The sequence below is a fragment of the Zonotrichia albicollis genome, chromosome Z (assembly GCF_047830755.1).
Source record: "Zonotrichia albicollis isolate bZonAlb1 chromosome Z, bZonAlb1.hap1, whole genome shotgun sequence".
NCBI lineage: Eukaryota > Metazoa > Chordata > Aves > Passeriformes > Passerellidae > Zonotrichia > Zonotrichia albicollis.
Genome location: NC_133860.1, coordinates 32,557,007 through 32,572,597, shown reverse-complemented (window position 1 = coordinate 32,572,597; position 15,591 = coordinate 32,557,007). Strand labels below are relative to the sequence as shown.

General features: G+C 40.1%; 1 protein-coding gene across 2 annotated transcripts in view; it reads right to left on the bottom strand.

Moving 5' to 3' along the window:
- Window positions 1–13,664, bottom strand: part of ITGA2 (integrin subunit alpha 2) — a 67,271-nt gene extending 53,607 nt beyond the window's left edge. For both annotated transcript variants that reach the window (XM_026795629.2, XM_014269593.3), the window contains exon 1: window positions 13,280–13,664. In XM_026795629.2, the coding sequence (XP_026651430.1) occupies window positions 13,280–13,325 (46 nt within the window). In that variant the 5' untranslated portion in view covers window positions 13,326–13,664. The remainder of the gene's footprint in view (window positions 1–13,279) is intronic.
- Window positions 13,665–15,591: the final 1,927 nt, after the last annotated feature.

The following is a 15,591-nucleotide window of genomic DNA, read 5'->3' as shown; positions in this document are numbered from 1 at the left end:
GAAATCTGATTTTTATATTTGATTATTTCATTTGGTGCAACAGCTTTGTAAAACTCTAATAGAACGTATCATAGGTATCATAATAAATGTGTCATTTTGTTTTCACTCTAAATAGTAAGGATTGAATTTTCAATCACATTTTACTACATTGCAAAGGTGATGTGCGCAATTTAGATGGCAATAAATTACAAAATACCATAAGCAGAGTCTGTTCTGCCGAGTCTCACCTCTTATTAAAATATCCAGTCAGAGGCATTCTCTGCTGTTGTTATTTATCTCTCTCCATCAAACAGATCTAGCAAAGACAGCATCAAGAAAAAAAAAGAGACAACGGACTTTGACCACTGAGTCTGTAAGGATCCACCACACACTAAGTTTTAAATTTATCTAATATTAACCTTGCCAGTAGGAAAGTTTGCCTTTTTAACTTAATGTCATAATGTTCCGTTCCTTGAACAACTACTAGCGATAAACCAGAAAAAGTTTGTTATATAACCCAGCTAAGTGACCCTTTGTCTTTGTGAGGGAGCATTTGTGTCAGTCACAGTGCCAGGAGAGCATCCTTGGCAGCTCCCCTCCGCTAGGGAGCCCAGCCACAGCTATAATCACTGCCCCCTCTGCCAGCTCCAGCAGGGGCAGCTGACCCTGCAAAACCCAAACTCAAGGTCAGCAGCATGCTGAGGGATTTGAGGCTGGAAGGGGTAAGCATGTAGTCACCAAGGAAAAGCAAGGCCATGGCCTGGCATTATGCTAAAACCATGCACTACGGTTTTTCATCTGTAAATTAATTTGTGTGGAAAAACGAATCAAGAATACCCCACTGGATTATTGGCTGCTTCCTGAATTAGTTTCTTAGATTGGCAGCCTCTAAGATGTGTGCTGCTGACATTGCCTTAATTGCTCAGTCTGGCCTTTTAAAAAATATCTATTCATTAGAAGAAGAGGGCTTTGCTTTGCTGTTTTATGTTATACTGCTTTGCCCTTTTATGTTATACTGCTCGAAGAGAGCTGCTACAAATTCCACAAAGAAAATTTTTCTGTTGGTCTCAAAGATTTCTACCTCCAAAGAACACGCATCAGCAGGGCCCTGAAGCCTGTCAGACTCTGCTGAGGACAGAGAAAAGAAAGGGGTGGGAGGGATGAGAGAACTTGTAGCTGTTGTTTTCCACTGACTTCATCTCACAGTGGATGCACACTCTGGTTCAAGCTTTCTCCATGACTGAAATATTTCTAAGGGCTCTCTTTAGGGTAGATTTTCAGCTATTTTCTATTGTGCAAAGTCACACTGGATCTCCTTAGTTGTCAGGGAACTTTAAAAAGAGCTTTTGTTTCTGTCTGATACCCAGCTGGTCAATTTTTTCATCCCTCTGCAAAGGTTTGCTGAAGTTGGCTCACAGATTCCAGAGTTAGAGAGGGAGTACAGGCACCTACAGACCCCCTTCACACTATAATCACCTACTGTCCTTGCAATGTTAGCCAGAAGGTGGAATGAAGGCAGGAAGGGGAAGCAATAAAGTTATGAAAGAGGGTAGTCAAGTAGTATTTGCTTTATATTAAATATATTTAGGCTTACTTCACTGTTTGAACAACATTTTGGTTTCAGAGTAATGTTACTCCCTTGTTATTCAGAACATATATTACCAGAGCAATAATCCAACTGGAATTAGTCAAGTATTCTTACAGAAAGAACTTACCCAGCTTTCATAATATGTTGTGCTTTGAATACTTTATTGACAAGACTGTGGAAACATTAAGGAAGCAACAACAAGCATGCAGTTACTTTAGTCTATTGAATTGCAATATGGATGTTCTTCATTGTGGCTTTCAGAAGCCACTAAGCAATTCTCATTACAATGAGCAAAATCCTCACAAAAAAAGTAAACTTTTCCCTTTTGTAATGTACTGTTTCAGCTATACTGGTTTCACTGTTTGGGACTTTCCTACAAATGAACATAAATATTAAATAACTTTTTTATCTGTCTTTAGAATACTCACAAATGGCTACACAGAATCCAATCCAACATGCCAACATGCAAGAAAAATAAAGGACTACTTATAATTTAATCTGGAAAGGTGTAGCCTTTACCCAGTATGGTCAACATAACTGAAAAAAAAAATCTCATTAGTTTTTTCGTTTATATTTACTTTTCTACTTTCTGTAATAATTTTTTCTTCAATATGCACACTCTCAGCAGTAGAGTGTCATATACTCATATACTAAAAGAGCAGTTTTATAATCACATTAATCTGGTTTTATTTAAAACTGAACACACTTCTTATAGAGAACAACCTCCTAAATAGAGACAATGTGAACTTCTACAGGAATCAAAAAGAATAAAGTGATTGGCAAGATACTGTTTATACTGGCAGTTGAAATATTGTATAATCCTCACTTCAGTTTCTTTGTCACTATGTCATGCGTTTACAGAAGCTTGAAAAAGGCAAGTCTTCATTTTACTACTTCATCTAACTGTTTTACTTTCTGTTATCTTGAGATCAACTTTTTCGTCACAACAGCCACAATATCTCAGGCTTCTTAATAATTAACCGAAGTCAAAACATTTAGAGTAGAAATAAATTATAGGCAAAAAAGCCTCCCCCAAATCCACCACTCGGAACAAAAGAGAAACAATGCCTCTTTTAGTAACAATCCTCCCACCCTTCTTCCTCCCCTTCTTTTCAGCAAGTTTTCTTGGCTTAGTTGGCTGACTGCATCTTCCTGGAAATAGGTCAGCTTCCAGCCTGGGAGCCTCTGCGTGTGTGAAAGCCTGAGACACTGCCTTTCCCTTGCAATGGCTCACAATGCAAGAGCTGCACTGAGGAGTTATCAATAGCCTCCTATAAAAGTAGCCCAAAGCTCACAGGACACAAATTGTGGCTGTAAAGTTACAGAGAGTGTGCTAACACAACTAGGAGCTGTCTATTTTGCTGTTCTGACACTGCTGCAGAGTAAGAGATCTAATAAAACTTATCCACAATTTCATTAGTTAGTCCACAAGACTTGTCTTTCTCCTGGTAACTCCCTACTTGTGGCCCAGATATTGCCCTCCGGGTTTCCAGAGCAGACAAATCAACCACTTGTCATCTGTAGTTAAGAAATCCAGACAACCTACTATACACACAAGGACTGGTTCCAAATAAGTGCTTAGGAGCAGCTCCTGCAGGACTGACAACTTCCTATGAGTTTTTAATAAAGACAGCAAGTATTCAAGCCTACTCAAATTTATTATCTTGGCATGTTTCCGTCCATTTTTTCAGTGGGGAAAAGCTTTATTTTGCAGAAAATTCACTTAAATTCTATCATTTTGTTATGACATGCAGTTTTTCTTTTATCTTGGTACTAACAGGATTTTTCAACTTTGTTCTTAGAATACCAAATTTTTTTTCAACACCACAATGAGATTAAAAGTACGTAAGGGTAACAAGCTGTACACATACATATGTTATTTATGCAGTTGTCACTGGCCTTCACAAGTAATGATGATAAACACAAAAAACCTTGCATGCTTCCCTATGATAAAAACTGACTTTCCAAGTGGCATTTCACTCCAGCAGTTTCTCTTCCCTTGTGTCCACAATATCAGTGGTCGTGTTTTCTCTTTTTTAAACCAGGAATATTTCCAAATATAGTCAGAGAACCATGAGCCACACTACAACTGTAAGAGAGGAAATGCATGTCACCACACTGAGAGCAATGTGACTGCCATCTATACACCCTGTATGCCACATTTGCTCATCTCAGCTGCTATGAAAACATGACTGTACAAAGCAAAAATGCAGGTTTTCACACAAGTATCAAGAAGGGAAAGCAAGCACAGGTATCTGTACTTCCCTACCCATATCACACTCTAGCCTATATGAAAATTACAGTGTATTGTAACATATTATACTGTGTGTTATATCATATTATATCAATGTTAAATGTGACCTGAAAGGCTAGACTAGAAAAAAGCTGAGGGACTTGCCATCACCATCCATCCCTCTGCCACTACAGTGTCACAGCCTAAAGCATGAGGACTGCAGTGAGTCCAGTGACCATTCCACCATACCATTTTTAGGGCAGCATGTTTAAGACCCCGTTGCTCCCTCACAGCTTCTGAAGCTAACTGGAAGCTTAGCTCTGTACCCTGTACACAGACAGCCACAGAAATAAGAGCAGTTTCAGCTGTAAGAAGTTTGCTACATCAGCTTCCTGCAAGAAGAAAAACTCCAAAGCACCACAGGATATATAACACAATACTTGGAAGAGCTATAATTATCAGAACATTTGTTCTGCTATGCCAGAAGTAATGACTACTTCTCACTTTTGATTTTAATGGGAGCTCATGGCTGGGCATCCTGAAGGGTAGGCAGGTGGTCCCAATCACTCACCTGAAATTGCACCTTAATGCACCTTGAAATGATCAATCTGGCACCAGATAGTGTCTAGGCAGAATTTAGGCACATTAAAATCAGGAAAACAATCCAGGAAGCCCAGACTTCAGCAGCTGGCCAGCCCACAATGAACCTAAAATTACCTGTCACTTAGGTGTCATTACACAAAGTTGCACAAAAGTTTAGAATATGAATCAGGTTTAGAAGCAGCTCTGTCTAAGAGCAAAGTATTCTACCCTACTGTTAACCCACTCTGTTACAACAGTAAGAGGTAATGAAGGATTTTCAACTCAATTATTTTGACTTGTAATAATTAAATTATTTAACTGAATAGCTATGTAACTTTCTATGCACAAATAAATTACCAGTTGTGAATTATATGGGTGGTTGGTCCCAAAAAGCCAACGCAGACCTCCTTCCAGCTAAGTGCCCAGACATTAGGCCACAGGCAAGATGTATCTTTGCCTGTCTGGAAACATGAATATACTCAGCTCCTGGGAGGAGCTGAGACCTCGTTTCAATATATGGGGTAGAGACTGCTTGTCTGACTGCTTTGTTGCCAGGTAGCAAGGATGCTTCTGGAAAACACTGAGGGGTGAATCTACACCATGAGGCTCAAGGGGGAACAAGGTAACTATTTCTCGTATTTCCTGCATGACTATTACCATTACTTCTGAAGCAGCTACCTCTCGAAAGAAAGCTGAATCGGATACTTGTCTCCCAGAATTCTTCCCCATCCTTGACCTCAGTAGCAGGAAGCACCTATGATGGTGCCTGAGAAGGATGGAGTTGAAATACTCTTGATCCACCTGTTAGCTGCAGGAGTCTTCCTGCTTTGCAAGAAGCTGGTTTTTTGTGCATTTTAAAGTGCTGAGTCCAAGGCACTGAACCCTGCACTCTGGGGCAGGGGGACCATGTTTTAGCTGAACTGGGGCGGCAGAAGGCACTCCTCCAGCCCTCAGCCCACACACCACACAGGGTTTACCCAGATGCCAGGGCTCAGGTTGGTGACAGGTACTGTGGTTAGAGTTCAGAAGGAAGTTATCTTTTTTTCTTTTTTTTTTTTAGTAAAATGAAGCCATTGTACATTTTGGGGTCAGAGAGAAGGGCCCATGTACATTTAAGAAGAGTTTTCTGGAGATAATTCTTGCTTCCACAAAAGCAGAACAGTTGCTTTTTTGTCCTCACAGAACCAAAGTCTATTGTAGCTCTCAGCTTCTCAGAAGGACAACTCCAGAGACTCAAGTACTTTTTTACTGTTCAATATGATCAACTGGCTTTTGGCAGCTTGGAAGGGAAAACAAACAAACAAACAAACAAAACAAAAAAACACAAACAAACAAACAAACAAAAAAAAAAACCAAAAAAAAAGCGTACCAACCCTGACTCCCACCACCCAAAAAAAAGTGAAAAAATAAAGAATGAGAGTAGATATAGTGAAACAAAAGGATATTTGGCTAGAGTTAAATGGATAACTGTTATTAGCAGAAGAACTATGTGAGTAGCACTGCTGGATTTTTTTTGTCAGTTTATATTTGCCCATCTTACTAAGAGTTCCTTCTTCGTAATTTCTGCTGTTTTGTATTTGACCTAAGTATATGTTTAAATGGGAACTTTCTTTGGTGAACATGATTAAAAAAAGTGTTATGTCACTTAAATTTTTTCTATGCAGAAAAGGTTAGGTAAATTATCATCTGAGGAATTTCAGTGAAATCTGAATTTAATATTTTAAATTAAATCTGTTTTAAGTGCATCTAAAATACTGCACATAAAGACAACTGAATTTTACACAGTAGGAATACTGGATAAAAGTTTTAAAATTCATTATTATAGACTGCTGTCATTGTCTTATTAGAATTTACTGGTAAGAAAATTGAATCACTGAAAAATTATTTCATAAAATGTTTTGCTATTGTTTAGGTAGCAATTAATATTCTCTTCAAACAGAAAATTCAAATAAGAATACAGGCACAGAGATATCTGAGTCACACACCCTCCTCTGCAGTGATATTTGGTAACTATCTAGGATGTACTAGTTGCCTTAGGACATAATAGTTCACTCGCTGCTGCTTTGAACAGGTCCCTCAAGGAGATTCTTTTGTGTCTTACTCTCCTTATTTAGCATGTTGCTATAAAGAAAGCAGGACACAAATTCATGACTTGAGTTGCTCCGATTTGACACCTACGCAGACATCTACTCAGCTAAGAGAATAGGACCAGCCAAGAATAAATTTAGGCCTGAACTGCAGCAGTTTACGGTTTTGTTCTTTAAGCTGAATATATAATGAAGTAGAATTTCTCAGCCAGTGTGCTCTCCTAGCTGAAGGGAAACTTGAACACAACAGTCACAGAAACTGAGGAATTATGGGAAGTGACTGCTGTGCATGTGGAAATTTAGACACATGATAGCTAATTCCACTGGTTTACCTCACTGCAGGCAGCACAGAGCATGGCACAGGCAAATCCCCCAGGAAGTGCTGGTAACACTGACAGCTTCTAGTAACAGCATCCTTAGCTGCACTAGCACACAGACCTAGCGCAAGGCAGCTACTCCTCAGTCAGGTAAGAACACCAATCTTGCAGCTGGCAGAGGTAGTTGTTCACCAGGTAATCCAGTGGGTGAAGCAGCCTGGTCATCTGCAGTCTTATCACACACAGCTTTGTATTGCAGTCCTAACAGAGCATCAACCACTGCCAGCTTTTCTGCTGGTCCCTTATGTTTGAGACAGATAGCTAGACAGGCAGATAGATTAGCTGTCATATAGATAAAAGGGAAAAATTTAGTTCAATTCTTTACACCTATCCACAGCCCCCCTTCCATCCTCAAACTCCACTACTTCCTTAGGTATTTCTACTGTGCACTAAGCTTCCTCCCTGAAGCCTGCTGTTGACCGTAATTTCCCCCAAGATTTCTTTATTGCCTGTCCTTTAGAAATAACCAACCTGTTATGCAAGAAGATTTGTGTGATTAAGAAAAAAACAAAGGGCATGCAAGTGTATGATATAAGGGAAGAATGATAAACTTGTAAGAAGGTTGCAAAGGGCAAAATAAATCAGGAATAAGGCAAGAGTTCCATCAGGGCTGTGCATAACTTTCAAGCCCTTCACCCTGTCTAAGAGCAACTTAAAAGGGACAAAAGAATCCGTGACATTCATCATGTGTGACATTCAACCATGCACATGCCATTCAGTTGCACACAAAATGTCTTTGCTCATCCTCCATTCAAAGAGTCTGTGTTGATCCTTCTTCTTTGCCTGCTCTTTTAAGTCCTGAATAATATGCAAGTCTTACTATATTTTTTATAGCATATGCATCTCCAGGAGAAAATAAAATTTTCTCCCCTGAGGATCCTGAAATGCTACTCAGGGAATAATTCAAAATAACGATTACCAACACTCAGAATATTGAGTTTATTTGGCAATTCAGAAATCACAGCCTTATTTGGAAGTGATGGAAATGCTTATGTTGACACCATTTAATGCCTTTAGTATTCACCACCTCAGAAAACTATTACAATATGAGCAGGAAGAAGATTATTGCATATTGCTTAACAAAGACACATACTCACACTCGATCGACAGAAGACATCATTTATCCTATGTAATTCACACTCACTTGCTTTTATTATCCTTTTATCAGTGCCTTAAGAAGGTGTACGTTCCCATAACTATTTAGCACACGTATATGTCAGTCTTCCACCTAAGGGTTTATAAATAAACATCCTTCTGTGTTATCACTTTTAAGAGAAAAGAAAACTAAGGCTCAGACAGTTCTCTGATGTCCTTGAGTAATTTAAATTGGAACAGCAGAGCCAAATTATTTACACAAAAAAATAAGCTTATCAACTTGTTCTGTCTTGCTGCACAGGGTCTGAAATCCCAACACTGTGTAGCATCCAGACCACTATATGGTCTAAAAGCTCCAGAGAAAAGAAGCTCTAAACATTAGAACTGCTAATGGAAATGTCCTAAGCCAAGCAGATAACATGTGTTGGTATGCAAGTGCATGGCTACGCCGATGAGAAACCAGTCTGTGTCCTGTCTGCATTTCAGCACGGTCACCATGGAAATGGGAACCAGCCTGCACAGAGCCTAACAAAGGAAACCTTTAAATGAAAATAACAACACTGGATAGAGGCTGCACAAGATTTCTGCTGGGGAAAATTACTTGCTTTACTCATCTGGAGATGCAGAAATTCCCTTTTACCTGCATTAATACTAAAGGAAAGTACTTTATTCACATTCAGCTGTTTTGACATTAAGACATTACACTGGTAGTTGCAGTTATTAGTCCTCATGAAAATACATCACAAGAAGGACATACAAACCCCACTTTCATTCATTCAAAATTACAATAGTGAAGACAGACCACAATGAATAATATTTATATAGTGGCAAGGAAGCACAATGAAAAAAAGGAGTAGCTGTACTTTTACTTCTTTAACTTCTTAAATTAAAGTGCTGTGATACTGAATCAAAAAAGCAAAGAACAATTCTCATGTTGTTCCAGAGAGAGGCAGCACACAGTTAAAACTTGTTGGTAGGATCTCATGTTGACTTTGACCAAATTATGCACAAATAAATATTAACTGTTAATGTGTTTAGGTGTCTGATAGTAATAGCCTGTATGCTTTCTAAAATAAACATAATACAAAATACAAGTCCTGTAATGCAGTATGAATGAAGCCTTACTTCAATCTGCAGTGCTGTGAGAGGCAAAACTCCAAAAATAATACATAGTAGTGCTGCTACTTCTTGCTATCTCAGAAAGAAGGAAAAACTAGAATCAGGTTTACTTTAAGAAGAGTTCATATTTAGGTCCTTCTTTCAAGCCATCTCCAGATTACAGAATAATTTTAAACATTAACATTACTCACTAATATGATAATAAAACATCAAGGTATAAACAGATGATCACAAAGAGGGAGAAAGGCAGAAATCAAAATAGGCTGTACAGATTTAACATGGTGTGCATGATTGCACATTGAAAGCATTTTCACCCCAATTTTTAGCTTCATTTATAGCACCAAATGTTTTGTTTCCATTTGTTATTCAGTTATCAGTTTAGTTCACTCTGCTTTGTACATTGCCATGTCCTTTAATGTATATGTTTTTAGTCTTAGCAGCTTCCTTGTTGATTATTGCCTACATATATTGAAAATAAACATTTAAGTATTTGCATGTGACAGAGGATTTATTTTTCAACACTCAAGGGAAATGAGAGAGCATCCTTACCTCCATAAAAAAAAAAGGACTTACCACTTTTGGATATCTAGTGATACAGCTAAACCCTTATATTTTTTCTCATTTAAAATACAATTTCCATTTACTTCAGTCACAGCAGTGAATACAGAGCAGTTTTGCACATCAAGATGCACTTGCACAACCAGCTCAAGCCCGTGGAAGTGACAGCTACAAGTGAAAGAGACTTTTCCAGCTTTCCTCCCTCCTCTAGCCATGAGTTCTGACTGTACCCTATGCCAGCACTAACAAATAAATTGCTCAAGTGATGAGTTTAGCTCATCTCCAAAACTAACCTGGCTCAAAAGGGGGAAAAAATTATTTAAGCAAATGGGTCCCTGACCTGTTCCCAAGACTAAGCCATAGTGATAGCACAGAGAAACCGGTGGAAACATGCAAACAGGAGTGGATGAAATGTCCTTGCAGCGTCAGCTCCACATTCAGGTCAGCTTAACCAGATCGTGAAAACGCAGCTTCAGTTTTGAGAACCCCTGGCTGAGCAAAGAGAAAGAGAAGAACACAAAAGCTCCAACCACATGTCAAAGATTTGATTTAAATGACTCGTCTGAAATTGTACTCAGCTTTTGCGGGGGAAAAAAAAAAGAGAGAGTGAGAAAGAATCCACTTCTGTAAGAAAAAAAGCAAAATTTATTTATCTTAATCCTACATGTAATTCTCATTCATTAGACCACTTTCTAATTTCAAAACTAAGCAAGGCAGGAGTTCCAGCTCATAATCTGATCACACCATCTTTCTCTGTTCATAGGTGGTGACAGCATGGTGTACTGATGTGCACAAGAGACAAGTCCAGGTGGCCAACTTACTCGGGGCACTTTCCAGCTCTTGCATGTTAAATGCCATTATCACAACTTCCATCCCCATTTAAACAAAAGCATACTGAAGAAAAAGAGTCTGTAAGTAGGGTGTCCTATTCCTCTATAGGGCTTTACAGCCTATTACAAGAATTTCCATCACTGGAAGCTCTCTGTTCTACACAGACAGCCCAATTTCAAGTAGACGTGTTTCCTCCTTTGGTCTGCCTGGGTCCCACAGAGAGATTTGAGAATCCATGGCACTCATGTGGTAGACCCGTAGGCCAAAAGACATAACCCTTGTGTCACTGCAAGTTTTCATTTCAGAATTAAAGAGTTCAAGGGACGTGTACTTCACAGAGTGGAGATTTTATGAATGTGCTAAGAGTTGTATCGTTCACATCCTGGGATGCTGGAGGAAGGTGCATGTTAGGCTTCAATATGAAGGCTTGCTGACAAAGTATAGGCGAGGTCACCTCAAATTTTACTTCCTCCCCTATGTATGGTACTCCAACACTATCACATGATAACTCACTCTGAAGTTAATTATTCTTATAAAAAGGAAAACAAGTTGATTCATCTGAAGCCCAGGAAGCAGTTAAGAGTATGCAATACAGACAGTCAGGAGACCACCATAGAAAAGCAAACTGGAAAGCAGAGTGATTTAAACAACAATGGATATTGCTTTAAAAATAACAAGTAACATAAGATATCAAGAGAGAAATTTTTTATATTTGCAGGTGTACATCTAAGACCTCACACAGAAACATCACATCTGACCAAGGTACACAACAATGTGGACATAAATTAACTTCGAATGTAGCTGATAAAAACGCATGCCTTTCCAGAGGAATACAGTTTTGCAGACTTGTTACTTGGCCAAATTTAGGTAGACAATGCAAATAGTGCCTTCCTGCCAAATTTCAAATATCTCCTCTCAAGCATGAGGGCACTAGAGCTTTCCAAAGAAAATGTTACCAGAATTGAGCCCAGGAAAGCTACTGTATTTTCCACTGGCTTCACTCTCAGAGAGAGCTGGGCTGTTTTGGCTCTGACTTTTAAGAACAGGATAAGGAAAAAAATGCATACTTAAAATGTAAATTTAAAGAACTGGATGTGGCAAATCTATCAGCAGCATGTGGCAACAGAAAAGCTTCCGACTTTGTTGCATAGGTTGCCCTGTTAATGCATCATTTATTATGCATCATTATGTCCTCTTGACATAATCTACTTCTCTATGCTATACACTTTTTGGTCAACAATTAACAAGGTTGGTAGCAAATGCTATCAAAATGATAGTTCTGTTTCAGATCTCTTCTTCTTGTAGCATCTACAAAGTCTTAATTACTTTCCAGACACAAAAGTACACATCAGCAAAGAGTAACCCACTACTTCACTGCTGCAGTATTTTTAGTTGAATTTAGAGACACAGCAAAGCACCTCACGTGACCCATTTCATACAACTGATAATTCAGAAGTTAATATACTGACATAAAATCAAGTTTTATGGAATAACTTGGAATATTTTCCAGAAGCAAAGACTAATTCAGCCAAGCTATCCCAATTAAACTTAAGAATACCACCTTTGAAAGTAAACCAGTTCACTAGGATTCGAACAACTTGAAAATTATTGTGGGAGGTGGTACAAGAGTACCACCACAGCAGAACTCTAAAAACACTTGATGAAAATTCTCCTGTCCTGAAACTTTTGTTGTTACTCAAGATCAAAAAGGCCTTAGCAAGTATTAACCCAGTAATTGTATGCCCTAACATCAAATGTCATGACATATCTGAAATCAAAATTATGACAGCTTTCAGATGTATAAATTGAGATAAATCATGAACGAAGCAGACCTATCCCACTTCTGTCACTCAAAATGCCAGGGGAATTCTCCTCTCACAATCAGCCTTATATTCTGCTTTCAGCACTGCTCTACAACCTCTGCAAGTCTTAAGGCCCCATGAATTACAGTGAATGCTAATGGTCCTAGTTTTCAGTAGCTGTAACTAGGAGAATAAACAATAGATTAGGCAAAAGTACACGGTAGAATGTTTTGTCCACTAGTACTTTTCAGAATTGTTTCTTTAAAAAAAAAAATTGTCAGGTTGGTTTTGTTCTATATATCACATCACAGGTTAATATTTTTGTATTTTATTTCATACCCTGCAGCCACACATTCCACTGCAGTGTTCGCTATAGTTACTGAAAAAACAAGTTAGAACAGCTCATCAGTGAAAACTCATTTTCATGCTGCGTCTTTGGTGACTTGCTAATTAAGGGTTTTTGAGAGTATACAGTAATATTAAAACTCTGAAACTGCCTGGGAATTTGCTCATGGCAAGTGAATATGATTGCTTATAGTTCCCAGGAAAATAGATGTAATGGTAATTAAGTTAGCCAAGAGAAGGAGGAGATGGTTCAAGTTTCCCTATCCTTGTCCAAGGAGCGACATCTGCCCAACAGTGTAGTAACAGACCTAGGGGACTCCTGCAAATAGGAGCAACTTTCACAAAGAGAACATCATCTTCGCGCCTAAAAAGGTAGAATCATCATATAATCCTAAATGCACACATCAGCCTATCTCCGTTGCCTCCGCTCCAGCGCGCACACACACAGTCCATTCACGGCAAAGTGAAATCCACGCGACTTCAGGAGTTTAACCTGCTTTAAAATCGCCGCCGATGCACGGCGCCCGCCCGCGCCCGCAGCCGCGCACCCTCCGCGCGTCTACGCCCGGCTCGGCGGCGCGGGAGGGGCCGCTCCCGCTCCGCACCTCGAGCCCGCCGCTGGATCTCCCCTCCCTCCTTCCTCTCTTGCTTCCCGGAGCGGCGGGACGGACAGGCAGACGTACCCAGCACCAGGAGCAGGGGCGGCAGCGCCGCGCCCGCGGAGCCCATGGCCGGCGCGCTGCGGGGTCGGGCCGGGGCCGCTCTGAGCTGGCCGCTTCCCAGGGCGACACTGAGCGCCACCTGCTCCGAGCCGCCCCCAAATACTCTTCCTCCTCCTCCTTGTTTTCCTCCTCCTCCTCCACGCCCCCTGCGATCCACGGCCGCAGAGGGGACGGAGGCAGCTCCTCCCGTCCCCCGCCCCTCGCTCCGCGCCCGCGGCGCAGCCGGCCTTGCCGTCCCCTGCAGGCTCTGCCGCCGGGTTGTCCCACTCTGCTCCCTCCTGGTTTGGCTCCCTGGAGGAGAGACCCTCGCGCTCGGCCCGCCCGGCGCTGCCCAAGCCTGCGTGCCCAAGGGGGGCTCCGGGATCGGGACACCCACCAGCCCCGACCTGGGTACCCCGGGCAACAGAGGTTTGGAGGGCTGGGGATGGCTCTTTTTCTTATTAAAATGCTCGTTTGATGACACTGAGTCTATATCTTCTTCTTTAAATGAAATTTTTGCAGAATATGCCCCCAGCTATGCAGGAGTCAAACAGGATCCAGAAGCCTTGCCACACAACTGTCTCGAACTTGGCAATGATGGTGAGGATGTATTGTCTAGGCAAAATAGCTGCCTCTGTTTCCTTAGATGTCAGGCAATATCCAGGTAGACAAAGAGAATCAAAGCCAGCAAAAATAGGGAGATGAGGATTTTGACTTCCTAAGCAATCAGAAATAGTTCTTAGGCAAGGTGCTGTGAAGCTTTCAGTCTACCTAGCCTTGTCAGCACTGTTTGAGTACTGTATGTGGAGAGTATTTGAGAAACATGCATTTTCTCCATCCCACAGTTCCAGTAAATACCAAAATTTATGGCACTACCTTTTCATATGGAATGTATTTCATTTTGTACAATGAATTCTGCTGAATAATTTGAACTTCTTGGCATTAACATTGTGTAATGAAAAAGACAGTTGGCCTGGAAAATTGAAATAAAAAAGCTTCCTTCCTTCACCCTCCTTGCCATCTAGGTCATGGCCATGTAGGTGTGACATACTGTAGCTATTATTTAAGGAGCGCATGTATTCTCTCAGCTTATTTGTTTTTAACCTTTGGAAACTGAGCTGTAAATTAAAATGAAGAAGTTTCTCAGCATTTGTCAGCGAGTAGTTTTCAACAGGATTTTTTGGACATGGGTTTTATGTGGACATCATGCGGTTAAAGAAATCTCCACCAGGATGTTAAAATCCACTTGATGGAAGTGCAGCAGGGACCTGTCTTTGTACAATTTACATTGGATTCTTTCATTGTATTAACTTTATAGGACACACAGGAGTATTACCCAACCTAATGAAAGAGCTTGTACATGGACTCACTGCAAGCACTTCCCAAGACATCGAACTCCAATGCCCTGTCGAAGGCCCTTGGTCAGTCATCACCAGGGACACCTTTGCAAGTCTCTGGGAGCACTCTGTTTCCCTTGCACAGTGTCACAGGAGACCTGCAGACATCCCAGGCAGCAAAAGTGCAGATAATTGAAGCAGTAACGTCAGCTTCAACACCCAAACTGGTCCAGGGACAAGTGAGAAAATTGTGATGGGAAGAGCAGCCATGGGAGCTTTTTTTTCCATCTGCACATGTATGTGCCACTCCAGCACAAGGGAAAAGAAAATCTATACTTCCACAAGGAATAAGAAGAACATAATTAGTAAATACTGATGAAAGGACAATAAAAAACAACAACAAAAAATTCACATCATAGAGAAAAATGGTTTCTAATAATGGAATAAACCTCGACTTGCCCTCTGCCCCACCCTAAAATAACCTCCGCAGACTAATGTCTCAGTTTCCTAAGAAACAATGTCTTTGATTCAGTTACATCATTCTAATTATAAATATATCCTTAGGATATGAAACTTTCTTTCTCATCCAGATGCAATTTTGAAGAATAATTTCTCACACACAAAGGCTGTCTCCCCGGGTGCTGCTTCCATGACCAGCATTCTTCAGTGTTTACGAAGAATAGACTGTAGATGAATAAATACTGTGACAATTACTGTATTCTTCAACAATACTCCCTTAAATTAATGCCTTTGTTTTAAATTATTATAAACCATTTGATAATAACCTTCTCATATAATCCTGAACTATACTTTGCACAGTATAGGAAACAAGAGTTTTTCTATTGTGCGATATTTCACCTTTTTTGACTCACTTCAGAAATTTTATACATATATTACACATATTCAGGGAAATTATTATTTACTATTGTTCACCTACACTGATAATCAAATTACTCA